The sequence below is a fragment of the Syngnathus leptorhynchus genome, chromosome 15 (genome assembly GCF_054491065.1).
Source record: "Syngnathus leptorhynchus isolate UIUO chromosome 15, UIUO_Slep, whole genome shotgun sequence".
NCBI classification, from domain to species: Eukaryota; Metazoa; Chordata; class Actinopteri; order Syngnathiformes; family Syngnathidae; genus Syngnathus; species Syngnathus leptorhynchus.
Window position 1 is genome coordinate 7,568,840 of NC_141209.1, and position 19,406 is coordinate 7,588,245.

Here is a 19,406-nt window from a genome sequence, read left to right on the forward strand (position 1 = left end):
TCGCAACTCAATTACAAGGATGATATAGTGACGAACATCCATCCACACCACAAAGCAGACCCATTTACTCCAAATATTTATTATGAATATAAGTACAAGAGTTCAGATGCAGCACAACAAAACAGAGAAGAAAGAGGGAAAATGTATTTGAGATGCAACACAGCTGGAAAATCCTGACTACTTTAGCACAAATAGTGGAAACCTTCATATGTACATTTGTATAAAAATGGATCTTAGTAGAAATGTGTTGAACTTAACTAAGCAATTCCAGAAACGAGGAAAACACACAACAAAATAAGCAACCGGAATGACATCGGGGTTGAATAACTTGGATTGTGACGAACTAACAAATCTAAAAGAATTGGAAGCAATTCAGACCAACCACAACAGCTGAGCACGTTATGATTATCTCCAAAAACATCGGTGCCCGAAATGTCGATTTAAAAGAAGCGCTTATGCACCAAAGAATGGAAAGATCATTTGAATAAGCAGGTCAGAAGAAAAGATGAGAATGAATTCATGCTTGAACCTCAGAATCTGCTACCCCTTCAGGGTCTTCATCGTTGTAGATGTTTTCAGCCTGTAGAAGGAAAAAAAGAATTTGCATATTTTCAAAACTTGTAATTGCTATCGTATAGTTAATCACAACGGACATTACGTTGGTTAGACTTATTAATTACCATTTGCCACACTTGCATGATGTTGTCCTCCGACACAGAACAGATGACCCACGGCTCGTTGGGGTTCCACGAGAAGTCTGATATCTTTGCTGTGTGTCCACCATGGATGAACTAAACAAAAAAAACATTTGTGAGGAACTTACACATCCAAAAATAAGCTAAACACTCCAACTGACCAGCAGCTCAGGAGGTCCATCTTCTGCATCCTCGGGAGACTGCTCCTCCCCGATCTTACTGAGATCCCACACGTTTAGCCTTCGGTCTGTGCCACTTGAGGCCAGGATGGTTTCATTATGAGGAGACCACTGCACCTGTTATACAAAAAAAATGGATCAGATGTGACGATTCTACTCCAAGACTGGCTCACAATTAAAATGCTAAACATATTTCAGAAATATTTTGTGCCAGGCACAGACATCAATGGGCCTGACGTTACACTAAACTAATATTTCTTCCAACGATTTTGAAACAAAACCACCAATTAATCACACAGTCTGATCAAAATCACTCTTACCTGGAATATCTCATCTTTGTGAGACTCAAAGGAGTGCAGCTTCAGCTTTAAGTTTCTCAGGTCCCACAGAGCCACGGTCTAAAAACACGTTCACATTAAGTCGGTCTGATAATAGCAAGAACGGCGTAAAAAGCGAAAACCCACCTTATCTGCAGAGCCAGTGGCCAGTATGAACTCACTGTATGGATTGAAAGACAAGCAGTTGACCTCGGCAGTGTGGGCATCCACAGCATGACTGGGCTTGGAAGTGTTGTTGGATCGTGTGTCCCAGCTTTACAAAGGAATAAATCAGCAGGTTTGAAAACAATGCTGTGGTCTAACATTTACATGCTGTTCAAGATGGCTTACATCATGAGTTTCTGGTCATCGGCCACAGATCCAAAGAGTGACTCGTGGAGCAGGTGCCAAGAGACATCCTCCACAACAGCAGTGTGACCTGTGAAGATGGTCTTGGCATCCACTATCTTTCCCTCTTTGGGCACCGTGCTGATGTCCCACAAGCAGATAGTCTGAAAACGAGGCAGACAGCGGTGAAACAATGGCACACAAAAAATATATAATAAAATTATCACTTTGCTTGTTTAGTTGAGAGAGAAAAAAAAAAAAAGAAGAAGAAGAGGAGGAATAATTACATGGTCATCCGAAGCACTGAGGAGGCAGCCACTTAGGTTTGGATTCCACGAGAGGCCATAGCCCTCTTTCTGGTGACCCCTCAAGCGAAGGTCTGGAGTACACTCTCCAGAAGGGTCTAGAAGGCCACAAACAAAACAACAATATTGATGAGGCAGGGAAATGACACCGGTTAATTGAATACAGCAAAACATGGCCTGATTGTCACCTGGCTTGGATGGGTGTTTAGTATAATCAAAGACCAGCACATCACTGGTGGGGGTCTTGGTGGCAATAATGCAAGGGTTCTGGGGCATGTAGCGGGCTCGGTTGACTTCTCCTTCGTGGTTGATTTTGATCTCAATTTCGATCTTTCCACTCACAGAGCCAAAACCACCAAACTCTGTAACAAGGCACACGGACATAAATTACGATTAAAACAAAAAAGATAATAAAAAAATTCAGATCAACAGGTAAAATATTGAAGTCAGGCTGAGACTAAGAAATACCAGATCTCATCTAACAATACCTTAAGGGATTTGATTTCTATTTATTGTCAAATATGTGCATTGCATACATATTGATCAAGATTATACTATCCCTTACCTCCTTTCTCACTGTCATAGTGGGAGGCATCGAACTGGGCGTCATCATTGGGGAGTTGAACGCTAGCAATCACAAGGTGATTCTGCTCATCTGAGGTGTGTGTCCCCAGAACCAGCCTGTGTACACTGTAGTCCTTTCCTTCTGGTCTGTGAACACAATACATCTCATTTCCATGTAATTCTTTGTTTTAATGCAGGCGGTGTGCACAGTCCAACCACTATACCTGGTGACATCTGGAAGCCACTGGGCAGTGAGACTGGGCCACTCCAGGGCATGAGTCATGACCAGGTCATAGAGAAATGGAGTGTTCTTCTTCCAGATCTTGTACTCCTCATTGATGACCCTTTCCTCCACAGCATCGTCGAAGGCAGCTACAGATAGGGAAAGATTGCAGATCAAATTTCGGAGTTCCCGAAAGGTTTTTAAACTGGGCACGATACGTACAACATACTATTAAATGCGGTAACACACGACGGATGGTTGAGTTATACTGTACACTAACCAAACAGTGCATGACTTGGTATTTAGCTTGAGGGTTTTATTTTGATGTTAAGCTAACACTGGTGCACATTTCGAAAATGACAAAGATTAGAACTAGTTATAAAAAAATAAAGAAACAGCCCACAACTAATGCACAAGTGCTATTCACTACTCCCAGTGGATCAACAACTTACCGTGAATTAGTAGATTCAAGCCTGTTTATTTAGCACGCTCGTGGCAGCTAACGCTACAGTAGCTAACAGCTAGCTTGCTCGTTTGTAACAATGAAATGAGACGCGAGCCGACGCACCAACGCCGGTCCAACTAGTTCAACAGTTTTGGTATTTCAGAGCAGCCGTATAGCAAGTTTAGCTGGGTAAACCATAAAACTCGCCATTCTTACCGTCTTTGTCAGCCATCGCTCCTTTGTTGAAACGCTAACACTCGTCCAAGTGCGTATTTCAGGGGCGAGCGCTTTCCAGACAGCACCGAGCGATTGCTATGGCGCCAACTCCGTAGAGCACTATTATCCAATCACCGTAGAGGAAACGTGACAGGAAGTGAGACACAGCGGTCGGGTCCCGCCCTATCAACCATGTTGGAAACCACTGAGAAGTGCGACATGCGGGAAGTCTCTTTCGGATCATCTCCACACTTGACACACCGGACAGCCCTGAAATGGACGATCGCTCGTTAGATTTGACAGATGCGCAGAAAGAAACTAAATCCAAGTATCCTTCAATTACAAAAAAATATGAATGTAAGTTCAACTTTAACTTGAGTTGAAGTGTTAGCTTAAATTGGGAACGCTGTACGGGTGTGTACTTGATGTTGAATTGTTGTCAGATGCCCACTAGAGGGCAATGTGGCTGGAAAATAAGAATTATTTCAACATAAAAATGCGATTTACGGTTGACAAAATAGGCTTCTTTGTTTGCCTATTTTAGCAGTGAATTTAAAACACACTTTTAAACAAATAAACAGAAATAAGCTGAGATTTTTTAATCGTTCAGCCCTTGTAATAAGTAAGGCTAATTTTGATTTACAGTTAGAATAAATGTCCTTGTGTTCATTTGTTACAGACTTGGATCATACAGCCGATGTACAGTGAGTGGCCTATTATGTCAAGAGTTTATTCACAACTTTAGGTTGTCAGGCTGTCATGGCTGTGTTAACATTTAGTTATGCTTTCTAAGAATTCATTCCTGGGGAGACACTCTGGAGGAAGCCTTTGAACAATGTGCCATGGGTATGTTTGGCTACATGACGGACACGGAAACAGTGGAACCCATCGATACTGTACAAGTGGAGTCAGAAGGTGAAAAATCTGAATGCAATCATTAATTCTGTATAAATAGTCATGCTTTTCTCCGGATGTCTTCAGGGGAAGACTTTGAATCTCTACTCTTCCACTTCCTAGATGACTGGCTGTACAAGTTTAGTGCAGATATGTTCTTTATTCCTCGGGTGAGTATGTTTTTCACAACTTGCCTGTAGCTTAACAAAAGCAATAAACAATCATTTCCTATGCCACTTGCAAGATGAAGGAGTCTCAGAATTTTGCATTTAACACATAGCCGATTAAACCTGATACACTGTTGGAATGTGTGCGACAAGTCAATTATTACTATACTTCTAAAATAACATTTTGATGATATTGTTCCAATCTTCATTGTGGTTTCATTTATGTTTCTTCCAACAGGAGGTCAAAGTTTTGTCTATTGACAGAATGCATTTTAGGATTCGCTCCATCGGGTAATGTTGACCTCTTCAGGACTGTGACTTTCTGTTATGTTGCCTAAAATTACCTCACAGTCTTACCCACATATTTCGTGTGTTGAAGGTGGGGAGAAGAATTCTCACTGTCGAAGCATCCGCAGGTACAAATCCTGATAAAAGGTTGTTCAGAGAAAAATGACAAAGTAACAGAATGTTTTTATCTCCTAGGGTACGGAGGTGAAAGCCATCACATACTCTGCGATGCAAATCCACGATAAAGAAAAACCAGAGATATTTGCAATTATTGATATCTGATACCTCAAAATGATGGTCACACAGCTGGTTCATTAGAACTGGAGTACATTGATGGCCAAATTAAATGGCCTTTTTATGTAAGAACTTGATAATTTAATTGTAAAATATAATTTGCTGCTCTTGGGTTCTGTGATAGGTTAGAAATGTATGATACTATATTAATGATTAATTGCTTGTGAATTGTCTGAATAATTCAATCATATTTAATTTTGAGATGGTAATCAATGTTTCTTTTTTAACTGAATATTTATTCTTTTAAGAAAAACAATGCTTCTTAAGTTAATCAATCAAGAATTTCCTTCCATACGGGATAAGGTGGTTAGAAAATAGATGGAGGGATGAAAAATGCACTGCTTTAACTTTTTCTTGAATCTTTGGACATCAAGGGTCACCAAAATTGTGCTCGTGGCCTTTTCCAACTGTAGCTCACGATTGATGAGTAGTTTTATAAAACCTGCTATTTCAGAAGTACTATGTATCAATCTTGATAGTCTTTTGCGTTAATCACAATTGCATGAATTAAGTACCTCTCAGTTTTAAAAAAGGTTGCTGACCCCTGATTGAATGTAAGTAAATTGCCTTTGCTTTGTTTTGTGGTTATTGAAAAATAAATATATTTTGAAAAAATGCAATTTTAAAGCAGTTTCAGCAGTGTTCTATGGATACATCTGATGACACATTAATGTTACTCCCAAAAAGTGATAGGTACCTATCGGATTCTGAGAAACAAGATATTCCTCCCCCTTTTTTTTCTAAAACTCATCAGCAATTCCATGTCATTGTAATGGCATATGGTATGTATTTTTTTAAATAGTTTGAGTAGCTAATGCAAGTAAATAATTTTGTGTGCATTTTTTTCATGCCGTTTCCAGAGCACTGAACAAAACAATGTATCAAAATATTATTTTCTAATTCTAAATAATTGCAAAATACATTGTTGATTGGATTGATCAATAGACTTAGAACTTAGATATGTCTGACTAACAACATTTCAGACTGTACTTACTTACTTACTACTACGTACTTTACTTGTACAGAATAATAATTACCTTTATTGGATGTATGTATTTATTTTAATTTGTATTTATTTCATTAATTACAAGGGTTTGACCTTTTTTGATCGGTGATTGCTACGTCATGTCCGGCGGCAGCCTCTCTCTTTCTCCTCGTTCATATACAGCTGCGCCATCTCCCCATTGTCCGTTGACGGAAGGTAACATCACCGCCGCCGAACCTCCACAGGACTAAATTATCACGACGCTGTTGATCACGAGGACTATTGTGATCTTTTTGCTACAAACTTGAGTTGCACGAAGCCTCAACGCGGTGAGCGACGCTGCGTTTGTTCCATCCAGTAGAATTAGCGAGGTTTGAGCTTAGCAAGTGCTAACAAAGAGGCCAATTGAAGTCCGCCATCGTGTTCAGACCTGGTTACGAGGAAAGCAAAATGGAAGACACAAAATACCTACCGGAACTCCTGGCCGAGAAGGACAGCTTGGATTCATCTTTCACTCACGCCATGAAGCTTATTTCTGCTGGTAAGTTGATTCGTCTGGTGATGAGCTTTGTCCGCTGACATCCCACGGCCCGTTTTTTGAATTGCATTGCAATGTGTTCATCCAAAACATTAGCGTTTTAAACACGTGATGTCCACGTAAATCATCCATGATTGCATTCTGATTTCTGAATATATTCCCGATTGACTACTAGCTTCTTGAGTTGGTTGTGGTTATTTTAGTTTTGTGTTACCGCCAATTCATAGCGTGATTGTCATCGCCTATTTGATGCAATAGGTTTGGAGTATCATTTGTGCCTCATTAATATTAACAATCGTAACGTAGATCTCCTTTGGCAAACAATTTATCTTTATTGTCATTTATTTGTTTCCCATTGAGTGTGCCCCCGTTGTGCTAATATTGAGTCTTGAGTCATTGCACATCCTCGTGTCCTAGTTTCTATATTCATTGTTCACCTTCTGCAGAGATTGACAGGATCCAAAAAGGTGAACCTAAGAAAGAACAAGACAAAGAGAAATACCTGGACCTCTTTGCTACAAAAACTCTACAGCTCAAAGAGCGTGTACTTATACCATCCAAGCAGTATCCCAGGGTAAGTCAATTGTAAAATAAAATGCCATGCTATTTTGCACTCCTATTGTTTAATTATTGCATAACAGATTTGGTTTCGTGATAATGAAGGATAGTAATGAGGAGAGGTTTCTGCATTGTGCTCATTTTAAATGACTCAAATGAAGTTCATGAGTCTAAGCTGATTTCTGCATGAGCAAACTAGCCAGTTTTGCTACTTAACTGGAGGTCACCAGGGAAGACACTGTGCTGAATTGTTTCTGTTTAATTTCAAAAGGTCAACTTTGTCGGCAAGCTATTGGGGCCACAGGGTAGCACCATCAAGAGGCTACAAGAGGAAACTGGTGCAAAAATTTCCGTTTTGGGAAAAGGTTCCATGAGGGATAAGACGAAGGTATGCACATAATTTAGATGTTCTCAATTCTATAATGCATGATTTGCCCTTTGTCTTTAGTTGTACTAGAGTTTGAATTGTCCTATTAGGAGGAAGCGCTACGTAATGGCGGTGAAGCAAAGTATGCTCACCTTGCATTGGAGTTGCACGTTTTCATTGAAGTGATGGCGCCCATCCCAGACGCCTACCTTCGCATGGCTCACGCTATGGACGAGGTCAAAAAGTTCCTGATCCCAGTAAGTCACTTCTATTTTTACAACACTGTTTTACTTTGATATTGTCAATGCTTTGACAAGAATTTGTTTTTTAGGAACCTGGTGAGTATGACCCATATATGGACCCCCATTTCCTTAATGGCTCTCACGACGGTTCAGCCAGGGGACGTGGCGGGCCTATGGGAAGAGGCCGAGGTGTACCACCGGGTCCCGGGCCGAGGTAAAACCGATGTAACTAGTGATGCTCCTTTGGGGCAAAAAAAGTGCCAACGTATCGTCTGGTTTCTACAGAGGACGTGGACTTCCCCGCGGTGGTCCTCGTGGGGCCATGCGCGGTGGCGGCCCACGAGGAGGAGTAAGCCGGGGCAATTCTCGAGGCGGGCCAGCTGGTAGAGGTGGACCCACGACTCCCACTCGAGGAGGTTCCGCCTCACGGTCCAGACCCCCTGCTTCCGGGGCACCGAGGATGCTCCCTGCCGCTGCCCTTTCCCACCAGCAAGTCCCCCCGTCAGGCTCCCAAGCCAAACCTGAGTCGTATGAAGACTATGTAAGCTATTAAACATAGCGTTCTCATTTAGACATCTCAATAAATGGTTTATCAAAGACACGTCTTGACATCTTTTTGCCAAGATAATGTACTCAGTGATTTATCTTCCTTCCAGCCTGCTTATGAGGATTCATATGCAGAGGCAGCCTATGAGGGATATGAAAATTATTATAGCCAACAACCTTTACCCACGTAAGTGAATGTTAGAACAAGAACTTGCCATTATATTTCAGCACAATATGCTTACATATGAAATCTTTTTACAGGGATACTGAGTATTATGACTACGGTCATGGAGAGCCCCAGGAAGCCGCCTATGAGCAATATTGTAAGTATTCAGTGCTATTTATGTCCAAATTTGAAAGATAGATGAATGTATTTTTTTGTCTTCATTTCCCACCCAATTAGCTCAGGAGGACTGGGAGGGCGCATGGGCCGCCTCTGCAGCCGGAGGCAAGGCTGCTCCGGCGAGGCAGGCAAAAGCAGCCTATCGAGAGCATCCCTATGGACGATTCTGAACAGCTACCGGTAGAGGGTTGCCACGGCAACTGCCTTCGATTGTAACTCATAACGTTTCAAAAGTAATTTCCATGGTTTTCCCTTCTCTTTTTATGGTTTAGTTTTAATAGTTTCTCATTTTTAGCACAGATTTTGTTGCACGTGTCCAATTTTCCGGGAGTAAAAAAAATGTGGTTTCGTAGTAACTGTTAAAATTAGTAGTTGGCGCTTCCATCGTGACAAACCTCCGAGGCATTCATATTTTAGCAATATTTACTGGTTATGTTTTAATTGTATCCTAACAAAATTATCGTGGCGAAAGAAATCTAGCTTCCATATTAACTTCTTACAAACGAAACAAAAGAGAGCATAGCTTAATTTGCAGTCTAAAAAAGAAAAAAAAATGTTTTATGGTCCAACACGAATCTTATATAAGAGTTTTTGTCTTCTAATAGGTCAATCAAATCTTATGATAATAAAATACAGCAAAAGAAAAAAAATATGCTTGATAATATGATTTGTCACAATTAACTCTCAAAAATACTGAAAGCCAACCAATTCTCAATGTGTGTGCCAGGTGGCTGCAGCCTTCTCAATAGTTTGTACATAACTGTAGGACAACTGTGTATATTGTAAGACACGTTTAAAAAAAAATTGCTTAATTGTGTACGTTTGGCTAAATAGAATTCTAAACGCGTTTATCCAAATGTCTTTCTGCATTGCGTTGTTTTAATAAAGTTTCTAGTTTTGAGTTTAAACTTGATTTAAAAGTGGTATTTTGCCTTTGTTTGTACATACAAAAAAAAAAAGATTTCCGTTGGTGAACATGTAAAAATGTATTTGACGCTGAACAAGCTACCTGTGTACTGTCAGTAAGATTTTTCTTTAAAGCAAAGCAAAACAAAACAGTGTATGGACTTTGAACTAAGTATTGTTTTTCCAAATTTCCTAAACTATACTTGTAATGTCACTTACAATAATAAAGCTCATCATTCCACGAGGTACGGTCTGCCAAATAGAAGTTGGACTTGATGATCTCCTGCTTGAATATGCATTGTCGTCAACCTTTAGTGTATCTGCAATCCTAGAAGGCGTCAGCCACTTGAAGTAACAACAATATTTCAAACCAAGCTTGCAGGGGTCTTGACTTTGAAGCAAAGTCATGCTGGCTGCTTTTTTATAAAAGACAAAAATCGCTGAGGAGAGGATTCTAAAAGCCAAAAGATCGCCACATGAAGGTAAAACTAACCAACTCTCATCTATTAGATTTATGTTTTATTTTGTGACCAAGTATAAGGTAATTTAAAAAAAAAAGTGCAAAATGGTATCAGCTATTCCGAGAAAAATAAGCCGTACAAAAATAGATCAGAAATTGTGATGCAACTCTTGCTCAAATAAAAAATAAGTCGTAACTTAATGCAATACCATGACAATTTTTGGAGATTGGTGATGAATGAAAATTAATTTTATAATATATCACCTAACAATACATGTGATAGTAATATCCCAATAATGAAAAACTAAAACATTTGAGTTGCTTAAATCTTTGGCTCATGTTAGATTTGCATGCTTGCCCGTGTGAGTGTACGAATGCATGTTCAGTGTGCGTATTTGTGCTGCTAAGAGCTCATTTTGGCTTTCTTTTTAGGTGTTAAGTGACATGTCTCAATGCTGGAGACAAAAATGCTTCTAAGATCCCTGAGCAATCACGGTTGGTGGAAAAAATAACATTTTATTACAGCTTGTGTAAAAAAAAAAACCCTCAAATTTGCTCTGTTTCTTACTCAGGTCATCCAAGTGTCCTTTTGAAAGGAGGGAGAAACTTTGTAGCAGTCAAGGCTGCTTTGTCGTCACTCAACCCGCACTTTGCTTTGCAGAATGTTTTCTGAGGAGACAAGTCATCTTTCCTCTATGAGGATTTTTTTAAATATAAATATTTTTTTACCCAGTTCACTCTAAACTTGCAATGTTAATGTTGACTTGAATAAAATATATTTATTGGAATTAATGCATCATTGACTTATTGCAAGCACATTTTTTTGATGGTTGAGATGAATACTTCCTTTAGTCTACAGATGATAACCAAAATACAATGTAAGCAAGTTTACAATGTAACTTAATGTCTCAACTTGAAAACAAATTAGGACTCATTTAATCTTTTATTGATACTTATGAGGAAATTGTATTTTCATTTTTGATATAAGTTTGACCTTTTGTGGCAGTTTAAGAGCACACCAGATGAAATGGGATTTCACAGTTGAAAAGTTGCATTGGCCCATGAACCTCCAGATCACTAAGTAAATTAGCCTTGTAAATGGTAACTAATTGTCCATCCATAGTTTGTCATAAAGATGAGGCAGGATGTGCTGTACTGGTAATCAATTGTAGAACACTGCAAAGTCAAGGGGTGTGCAAACTTTAGCAAGGGGGCGTCAGTAGCCCGCTGCATGTTTTCAACATAGTGTTTTGAAAATCTGCTTCAAAAAAATTGAATATAAACATTTAATATTGTCACACAACCTCAGTGCTATGAAGTTGACGTTCTGGCCTTGAAGTGTAGCGTTGTGACGTTGCATCGTCCTGTTTTACGACAGGCACTGTATCTTTAACTGAGACTCCGCCCCCTTGGTTGCTAACATCTGCGCTGCCGTCTATCAGCGCTTGTACAACAACAATGAACGCCTTTGGTGATTTCAATAAAAAACACGCCAGTGTCTCAATAGATCTTCTTAAATTTTATTGTTTTTAATTGGAAATTGATGCTGCCAAATATTATTTGACGATCAGTGTGCTGGTAGGCTTTCATCTTTTCAATATATCCTAGCTGAATGCTCGTTAGCTTGCTTCATGAACTCTTAGCTTAGGCCTTCGATCTTTGTATTAAATCAAGCATGGTCTTGGCGGAAAGACCCTCCGGGCCCATTCGTCATTGTACAATCCTCCACCTTCTCGCAGTTTTTGTTTTAATGGCTTGGATGGTTATGTTTCCAGACTCATGTTGTCCAACGGCTTTGTGACGTAGCTCAATTCGTGAATTTCTAAGGGATGACTGTGCAGCAAGTGTGAAATAGTATCCAAGTTTGTAATAAGGTGTTTATTAATGCAGAGTGAGTTATTATATTAAGTTGTGAAGGTATTATTTCCGTAATTGTTCTTGTTTAGACCACACCTTCGAGCAAAATATCCTAATATGCTACTTGCATGCTGACGTCAGCATCATTCCATAGGTGCTACTCTGGTTGTTTTGACAGTTCCCCCTCCTTCTCTAAACAGGTCTCATAAAAAGGAGAGGATCTCTTTTAGGAGTGAGCTGTTGGTGTGTGTCATGGCAGGTGGAAGGCGAGGGGCCAACCGCACGACTTACTGCAGACCCCCACTTGGCAGTGAACCAGGCTCAGTAAGCAATGGCAACCACTCCACCAGCTCCCCTGTTACCGGGGTTCGATCTCGCACAAGGTTGTTTGAATCCTTCGCTCGGAGTATGTAAAAAAAAAAAAAAAAAAGTGTCAGGAGTGTAATCCGTTTATCCTCCAATTGCAGGAGTGGTACGGGAGCTTGCATGTCTAGTCCTCCGTTGGCTGCGCAGACTGTCGTGCCCTTGAAACACTGCAAGATCCCTGAGTTGCCTGGGGATCACAATGTCCTGTTTGAACTCCATCTTTTCTTCTGCCACCTCATTGCCCTCTTTGTCCACTATGTCAACATCTACAAGACCGTGTGGTGGTACCCGCCATCACATCCTCCCTCACACACTTCACTGGTGAGTACCTGAACAGCGACGTGGTTATTGTTGTGATTCTCGTGCGTGTTAAATCAAACAGAATGAAATGTAAAAAAATAAACTGATGATCAAGAACTTCGTGTTTTACAGAACTTCCACCTGATTGATTATAACATGCTCGTGTTCATAGTCATCATTCTGGCTCGGAGGTTAATCGGAGCAATTGTCAAAGAGGTGAGAATATTTATTTTCCCCCTTATTTAACGCTTCAATTGGGAAGGGTCTAAAATAAAATGGTAACTGATGTTGGAATTTGAGCAATTCTCTTGTTACTGTTTGACTTTGATACATAATGTGATAGAAACTGAATGTCCTCTTGCTGTTTTTGGTTCTCCTGCAGGCATCACAGAGTGGGAAGATCTCATTTCCTCATTCCATCTTCTTAGTGACGGCAAGGTTTGCTGTGCTAACGCTAACAGGCTGGAGTCTGTGCCGCTCCCTGATTTATCTCTTCAGAACTTACTCTGTGCTAAGCCTGCTCTTCCTCTGCTACCCGTGAGTACCATCATGTCTGCTTGATTCAGGGAAACTTTGAACCTTGAGCTATTGAGTACGCGTGCATGGACACTTTGACATAGTTGACCTGGTATTTGTCCCCATACCACCCTGAAGTTTATCTGATTACCAATGTGCTCGTCCTACATGAAAGGATACGTAGCTGAAGGAGCAACTGCAATTTATTTGTTGTTTTTAATAAGCAGTTCTTGTTCACTCTCCAAATACAATGGACTTGTTTTTTTTCCACGTTGCTGATTATTGTTCTTATCTCGATCACATTACATTTACAACGTTATTACCTCTGCTGATAAGAAGCAATTCCTCAATCAGTTTTGTTTTTGACACATTTTTAACACCGGGACAATTAAAAGTTTGAAAGTTAGTTTTCATTGACAATTACCTGTCTCATAGGCTCAATTTGGAACGATTAAAAAATATTATTATTAAATTATTATTATCATTTCATTTTGTTGACATTTCTCCCCTCCGCATCGATTACATTACATACATTCAATCCTAAGCACATTAGTTGCCCTTGTTAAAACAGTTTTGTTCATGAGTAAAATGTCACCATACACAATAATGTGGTGAACACTTAACCATCATATTTTTATTTATTTCTGCTGTAGAATGTGTAACTGGTTTGAATATTAGTTTATGAATTAAAATATTAAATATAAATAAAAGGAAACATTAGGATGAGTGTGCCCTGTTTGGAGGGAAACAATTTATTTGATTAATATAAATATAAAATATAAAAATATAATATAATAATAATAATAATATAATATAAAAATATAAATATTGCAGTCATTGCGTTGTAGGAGCCCACTTAAGCCATAGTTATTGTTTACTGTACATCTCTAAAAACTATTCTTGTGCATCTTCTCTACCACAGATTCGGGATGTATATTCCATTTGTCCGGTTGAGCTGCGACTTGCGTCGTATAGGTGCCCTCTCCCCTATCGCCAGCATCGGCTCCAAGGAGCTTGGCGGCGTAGGCAGAGGGCGGGACTATCTGACGGTGCTCAAGGAAACCTGGAAGCAGCACACCAGTCAGCTGTACGGCGTCCAGGTTTTGCCAACTCACGCCTGCTGCCTTTCTCCAGACTTGATTCGCAAAGAGGTGGAGTTCCTCAAAATGGATTTTAACTGTAGAATGAAGGAGATGCTACTCAGCTCCATGCTGAGCGCTTACTATGTGGCCTTTGTTCCCGTCTGGTTTGTCAAGGTGAGATATTAAAATATAAAAAAAAACACGTTTAATGTAAGAAATCTTTTTTAAACCTACTGTTTTTCTTTGACGCACCACTAGAGGGAGCCCTACGTAGAATCACTGTCTTAGTTACCAGAGGATTAAGCCACACCTCATGGATTTTTTTTTTTTTTCCTCTTTTGTTTTTGTTTCCTGTTTAGAGCACACAGTATGTAGACAAACGCTGGTCTTGCGAGCTATTCATCCTGGTATCTGTCAGCACGTCTGTCATCCTCATGAGACACATTTTGCCACCTCGCTACTGCGACCTGCTCCACAAAGCTGCAGCTCACCTGGGCTGCTGGCAGAAAGTCGACCCGTCCCTCTGCTCCAATGTTCTCCAGCACATGTATGTAACACTCAATAATTCAGAACTGCAGAGACAACTCAATTGAGAACAATTTGAAATATAATGTTTGCTCACAGGTGGACCGAAGAATACATGTGGCCACAGGGGGTCCTGGTCAAACATAATAAGAACGTCTACAAAGCGATGGGACACTATAACGTCGCAGTACCATCAGATGTGTCACATTATCGCTTCTATGTGAGTAAAACTAGCAGATAAAAAAAAAATGCTGTTTATTGCCACTACCGGTTGAAGATTACTATTAACATGATGATTAGTCAAATTGGCCCCATCAGCAAAGTGACACGCTGAGTACAGTATTAATAGTGTGCTATTTTTCATCATCAATATTTAAGAATGACAAGATGGAATGAATTCAAATGAATTGCTCACAACTGACTCACTTTGTCTTTTCCACCTGCAGTTCTTTTTCAACAAGCCGCTACGAATATTGAACATCCTCATCATCCTGGAAGGCACCATGATTTTTTACCAGCTCTACTCGTTGATATGCTCCGACAAGTGGCATCAGACCATATCGCTGGCACTGATCCTCTTCAGTAACTATTATGCCTTCTTCAAGCTACTGAGAGACCGAATTGTTTTAGGCAAAGCGTACTCCTACTCAAACAGTCCATCAGAGCAGAAAGTTAGTTAAGTATAAATGACTGTGCATTCAAGACAAAGATGCTCAAGAGGTCTGTATTTTTTCTACAAATTGCATTTTGTGTCATGCTTTTGTTCTGATCTGTCATAATAAAAAGGAGATATTTTTGTATTACTTAAGATGTGGTCTGGTCATAAATGTTGTTTGTACTAACATTTGTGCCACCCTGGATACCACCAGTTTCTGCAGTTCCATATTTCTTACCCCAAATTTCCTGTTTTCACATAACAAGGTCAAGGAATAAGCGCGTCCACGTACCTGTCAGACATAGACCAGGGTGAATAGGACTAATACGTGTACTGTCACTTTAAGACTGCCGAAGGTAGGACTGATACGTGTACTGTCACTTTAAGACTGCCGAAGGTTGCAGCTGCGCAGAGAGCGTCGCTCGTCGCAGACGCGATTTGACACTCAAACATTTCCACGGATGCGTCGTTTTTAAATCCAACTTGGTTTGATATTTCTACCCTCCCAAATGTGGTGAATAACAAGGACAAATTTGATGATGCAACCATTGCATCCCCTTATGCGTAACTGATTCGGTAAGTGGCATTTGTCATCCGGAGACGATTTTTTTTTTTTTGCATGCATGTAATCGGTGTATTTACAAACAAAAGACACCCAATTTCACTCAAACAATAATTTCAAATTTGACTTTTTAAAAGTGTGGTTAAAAATTTGTATCGCAACACAGATTTTTTTTACGTGTGTGCTCAAATATTTAATCCATAGAATAACTGCCATTAGTATTGATTTAGATTATTCTAATGAGATGAAGTGGCGATATTATCGTAATCCCATTTACGGTTTAGCCCACAGTAACTATGGCTGCAGACATTTGACATAAATCTTATTTGGATATTTCTATGGCTTTTGTCCTGAGAATTGATTCTCCCCCCCCCCCCCCCCCCCCATCCCATCGCTGGAAGTCTTCACATGAGGTCCATTTGAAAGGAGTAGTTTCATGTTGGCACTGCACCAGTATAATCCACATTATATATATACAAAACAATTAGTCTTTTCAAATATAATGGTCACTTTTGCTTTACACTGTAATGGGGACCAAATAGCGGAACAAAAACGATGGAAATTGTTGTAAAGGCATTTAAATACACGTAGTCTTCTACTTCTCAAATTGGGGGCCTGAAAAAATATGTGTAATAAATTATGTTTCATTTTGATTTATGATCACATGCATGGATATTTTTATGGCAGAGTTGAGACAAAATAATTATTTAAACAGGTGTAAAATCATGTTTTTTAAGTTAAAAAAAAAGTTGGGAAAATATAGTTGTGTTGTTTTTTTTTTTTACAATAAAGGCATCTCTTCCAGAATATTCATACATTATCAAATACATAATTGCAAAATAATAGCCAATAAAATCACGTGCATATTCACACAAAAAAAAACCCCACCAATCTTCTGCAGAGCTTCGCAGGAAAAATTGGTGAATGATGGAGGACAAGCGCAAGAAAAGGAGCCCCAAAGTATCCCTCCCGCAGCCACCTCCTCCCCCTATCAACCCTCGCAAGGTCTCTGTCCTACCTGCCAGCAAAAGCGCCACCTTCTCTCTCGGCCTGCCGCAGCCCCCTTCACCAAAAAACCGAGGGAAGTACAAAAGGTCTGTTGGGGCGGCGGGACAACCCAAAGAGGTGTTCGCTGGAGTGGTGGCTCCACCCAAGATTACCAGGTAAATGTACTTGCACTGAAATACCACTATGTCCCAAGATTGTAGTTGGTGGTATTTCCCCTAGTGGTATATACAAAATTCACAGAATTAAATCTTCATACTGGGCATATTGTTAAAGTAGCTTCACTTTAATTGAAAAAAATCTTGGACAGCATTTATTCAGTGCGGTTCAGTTGTATTTAACTTTGAATTATAGTAGAATAGATTTGGATTTAATCATTTTGAATGATTTGTTTGTAAATATTTATTCTGGTACAGTCACTGGCGGAACTATGGCTTCTATGGTACACTGTAAATGGCTTTTTATGTGCGTGCTTTCTATTATTTTTTTTTTCCTCTTGCAGGGCTCACAAGGACAAGCCCAAGGCCCCCCAGCCTTCAGGGCCCAGTAAAGTAGTTCAGTCGTCCCCCCTGCAGCACTCCTTTCTTACCGATGTGTCCGACGTGCGAGAGATGGAAGGAGGCCTCTTGAACCTCCTGAATGATTTCCACTCAGGAAAGCTGCAGGCTTTTGGTAAGATGAATTCCAGCCATGTCTGCAACTCATCTCACAGAATAGATCGAATATCAGGGTCACTGCACCAACTGAAAAGTTCCAAGTGAACTTTCACCGGTCACAATATTACTTTAACATTTACTACCAGAAGACTATTTAAGGGATGCCAGAAGGATTGAGACATGGCTGTGGGGCCTTATTGCGGAATTATGCGGAGGAAGGTCTCATATGTCTCGAAAATGATTTTTACTCTCTTGGCTGCCTCGTTCATGTAATGTGTGACCCAATAATCTTCACCGGCGGAGTTAGAAGGGTGGTCGTGGGGGGGTCGTGAAGATGTGCATGTGTGTGTGTGGCGCAGGTAAGGTGTGCTCCTTCGAGCAACTGGAGCACGTGCGCGAGATGCAGGAGAAGCTGGCACGACTTCACTTCAGCATGGACAGCCACGTGGAGGAGCTTTCCGAGGACCAGAGGAAGTGTGCTTCGGACCACAACTTGGAACACCTGCTCGGCAACGTAAGCACTAAAGGAGACCTGAAAATAGTGATTTGTTCTTTCTAAGAACCATCGTCAAACAAACCACACTTGAAATTGTTATTGCTTGCTGTTATAGCATCTACAACTCAATTAAAAAAAGGAGAGATGAAATACAAACGAAACAACTCGAGATAATGTGGTTGCACAAGTGAGCACCCTCTCTATTAACTGGGTTAAATTACTCAAAGTCAAAAATATTTCTTTTAAATAGCTTTCAAATGATTTCAGTGATTTAGAGTAATATTTTATTGCTGAAAGGTTGAGTGCCTAAATCATGCTCCAGAAAAATCTCATACAAGAATGAGAACTAGGCTATTGATGTGGTTAATTAGCCATCATGGAAAACTCATGAAATATTTAATCGGGCCAAAACAACATTCGAATCGTCCCTTTTGCCTCCCCGTGCCGGGAGGTGAGCTCAGTCCTTCCCGCTATGGCTGAGCTCGCCTTGATGGGCATTACATGGATGTATCGACACGCAAATGAGTTATGCAATACAGCATTACAGATCGGTGTCAGGTTCTAATTTTTCTTTTGTCTCTCCGCTTCATCATGCAGCTGGAAGAGCTCAGCACATCCATGTATCCTTTTTTGTCGATTCAGGTGTAAAATAAACCCGAATATTTGTGGTAGTCTTTAATGTGCGTGTTCAGACAAAAGCTCCACTTGGCTGAGAACCAAGACCTGCCCAAGACATCTGCTCCCTGACTTAAGTGAGGTGTTGAGGCTGTAACATCCCAGCAGACGCGGTTACCATGGAGTTACTCCACGCGGCTGCCATAGTAACACAGCGGACACATAAAAGAGTGGAATGTACTTTTCCTGTTAAGTCACTGAAGGTGACAAATAACAAACTTATTCTTAGCACAAGAAACAATCTGAAAGTAACTTAGGATTCCATTGAGTCTATTTTTCAATTGAACACAATTTCAATAGCATTTGGACTTTTTTAAAGACAAATGACACATTACCCTTGAAAACTACATTGTGGTTCTGTCAGACACTTTATATATTTGCTAATATTTTGAACAGGATAGAATAAAGTCAAAGATGTTACTGTTAAGACAATCTTTACCTAAAGACCAAATGTGGAACTTGGTTGTTGGAATCCAGATTTCCAGTTATGACATAATGAGCAAATGTCCTTCTAATTTCTCTGTACTGACTTTGGGGTTTAATTAAGATGTGTATATTATACTGTGTCTTTATATAAGGATTCAAAATGGCAGCTACTTCCAGTTTAGGGAATGTAAGGGGTGAGATTTGCTTGATAACAAATGCGCTCCGTGACAGGCAATTTCAAGTTATTGCTTGGCCCAACCAATTTTTTTTTTGTCTCCTGTGACTATAAATAAACTCCTTTGGGATTGCCTCTTGGAATTGCACTCATTTTTGTTTTCCCTTCAAAATCAGTGTTAAACTCAGTAGGGTTCATTTCAAATGTGTGTAAAGTACTTGATAATCAAT

General features: G+C 40.0%; 5 protein-coding genes across 6 annotated transcripts; 4 read left to right on the forward strand and 1 right to left on the reverse strand.

The window, feature by feature from the left end:
* Positions 1–63: 63 nt before the first annotated feature.
* LOC147045464 (histone-binding protein RBBP4) lies at positions 64–3,459 on the reverse strand. Its single transcript, XM_085932844.1, has 11 exons — positions 3,293–3,459; positions 2,633–2,780; positions 2,410–2,555; positions 2,033–2,206; positions 1,827–1,942; positions 1,543–1,703; positions 1,339–1,465; positions 1,195–1,272; positions 857–991; positions 681–791; positions 64–580 (listed from the first exon to the last, which is right to left on the reverse strand). Exons 1-11 carry the CDS (start codon positions 3,306–3,308, stop codon positions 518–520), a joined length of 1,275 nt encoding a protein of 424 aa, XP_085788970.1. The 5' UTR covers positions 3,309–3,459; the 3' UTR covers positions 64–517.
* Positions 3,454–5,555, forward strand: tslig1 (tRNA splicing ligase complex subunit 1). Its single transcript, XM_085932851.1, has 7 exons — positions 3,454–3,649; positions 3,972–3,996; positions 4,086–4,207; positions 4,274–4,356; positions 4,592–4,644; positions 4,733–4,769; positions 4,837–5,555. Exons 1-7 carry the CDS (start codon positions 3,568–3,570, stop codon positions 4,921–4,923), a joined length of 489 nt encoding a protein of 162 aa, XP_085788977.1. The 5' UTR covers positions 3,454–3,567; the 3' UTR covers positions 4,924–5,555.
* A 497-nt stretch (positions 5,556–6,052) lies between these two features.
* On the forward strand, positions 6,053–10,647 carry khdrbs1a (KH domain containing, RNA binding, signal transduction associated 1a). 2 transcript variants are annotated; one of them, XR_015068361.1, is made up of 11 exons: positions 6,053–6,461; positions 6,905–7,032; positions 7,288–7,404; positions 7,494–7,640; positions 7,715–7,839; positions 7,911–8,166; positions 8,282–8,358; positions 8,433–8,494; positions 8,575–8,747; positions 10,313–10,375; positions 10,453–10,647. XR_015068361.1 is itself a non-coding variant. In XM_085932443.1 (9 exons), exons 1-9 carry the CDS (start codon positions 6,371–6,373, stop codon positions 8,682–8,684), a joined length of 1,113 nt encoding a protein of 370 aa, XP_085788569.1. In that variant the 5' UTR covers positions 6,053–6,370; the 3' UTR covers positions 8,685–9,712. The 2 variants fall into 2 exon arrangements, 1 of the variants encoding a protein (XP_085788569.1); XM_085932443.1 differs by lacking the exons at positions 10,313–10,375; positions 10,453–10,647 and having other exon boundaries at positions 8,575–9,712.
* Positions 10,648–11,301: 654 nt separating this feature from the next.
* Positions 11,302–15,334, forward strand: tmem39b (transmembrane protein 39B). Its single transcript, XM_085932772.1, has 9 exons — positions 11,302–11,458; positions 11,938–12,120; positions 12,205–12,424; positions 12,536–12,619; positions 12,786–12,940; positions 13,842–14,175; positions 14,361–14,548; positions 14,626–14,746; positions 14,973–15,334. The coding sequence occupies exons 2-9, from the start codon at positions 11,990–11,992 to the stop codon at positions 15,204–15,206; spliced, it is 1,467 nt and encodes a 488-aa protein (XP_085788898.1). The 5' UTR covers positions 11,302–11,458; positions 11,938–11,989; the 3' UTR covers positions 15,207–15,334.
* A 229-nt stretch (positions 15,335–15,563) lies between these two features.
* ccdc28b (coiled-coil domain containing 28B) lies at positions 15,564–19,315 on the forward strand. Its single transcript, XM_085932282.1, has 6 exons — positions 15,564–15,757; positions 16,645–16,906; positions 17,251–17,420; positions 17,764–17,918; positions 18,498–18,520; positions 18,593–19,315. The coding sequence occupies exons 2-6, from the start codon at positions 16,668–16,670 to the stop codon at positions 18,645–18,647; spliced, it is 642 nt and encodes a 213-aa protein (XP_085788408.1). The 5' UTR covers positions 15,564–15,757; positions 16,645–16,667; the 3' UTR covers positions 18,648–19,315.
* The last annotated feature ends 91 nt before the right edge of the window (positions 19,316–19,406 follow it).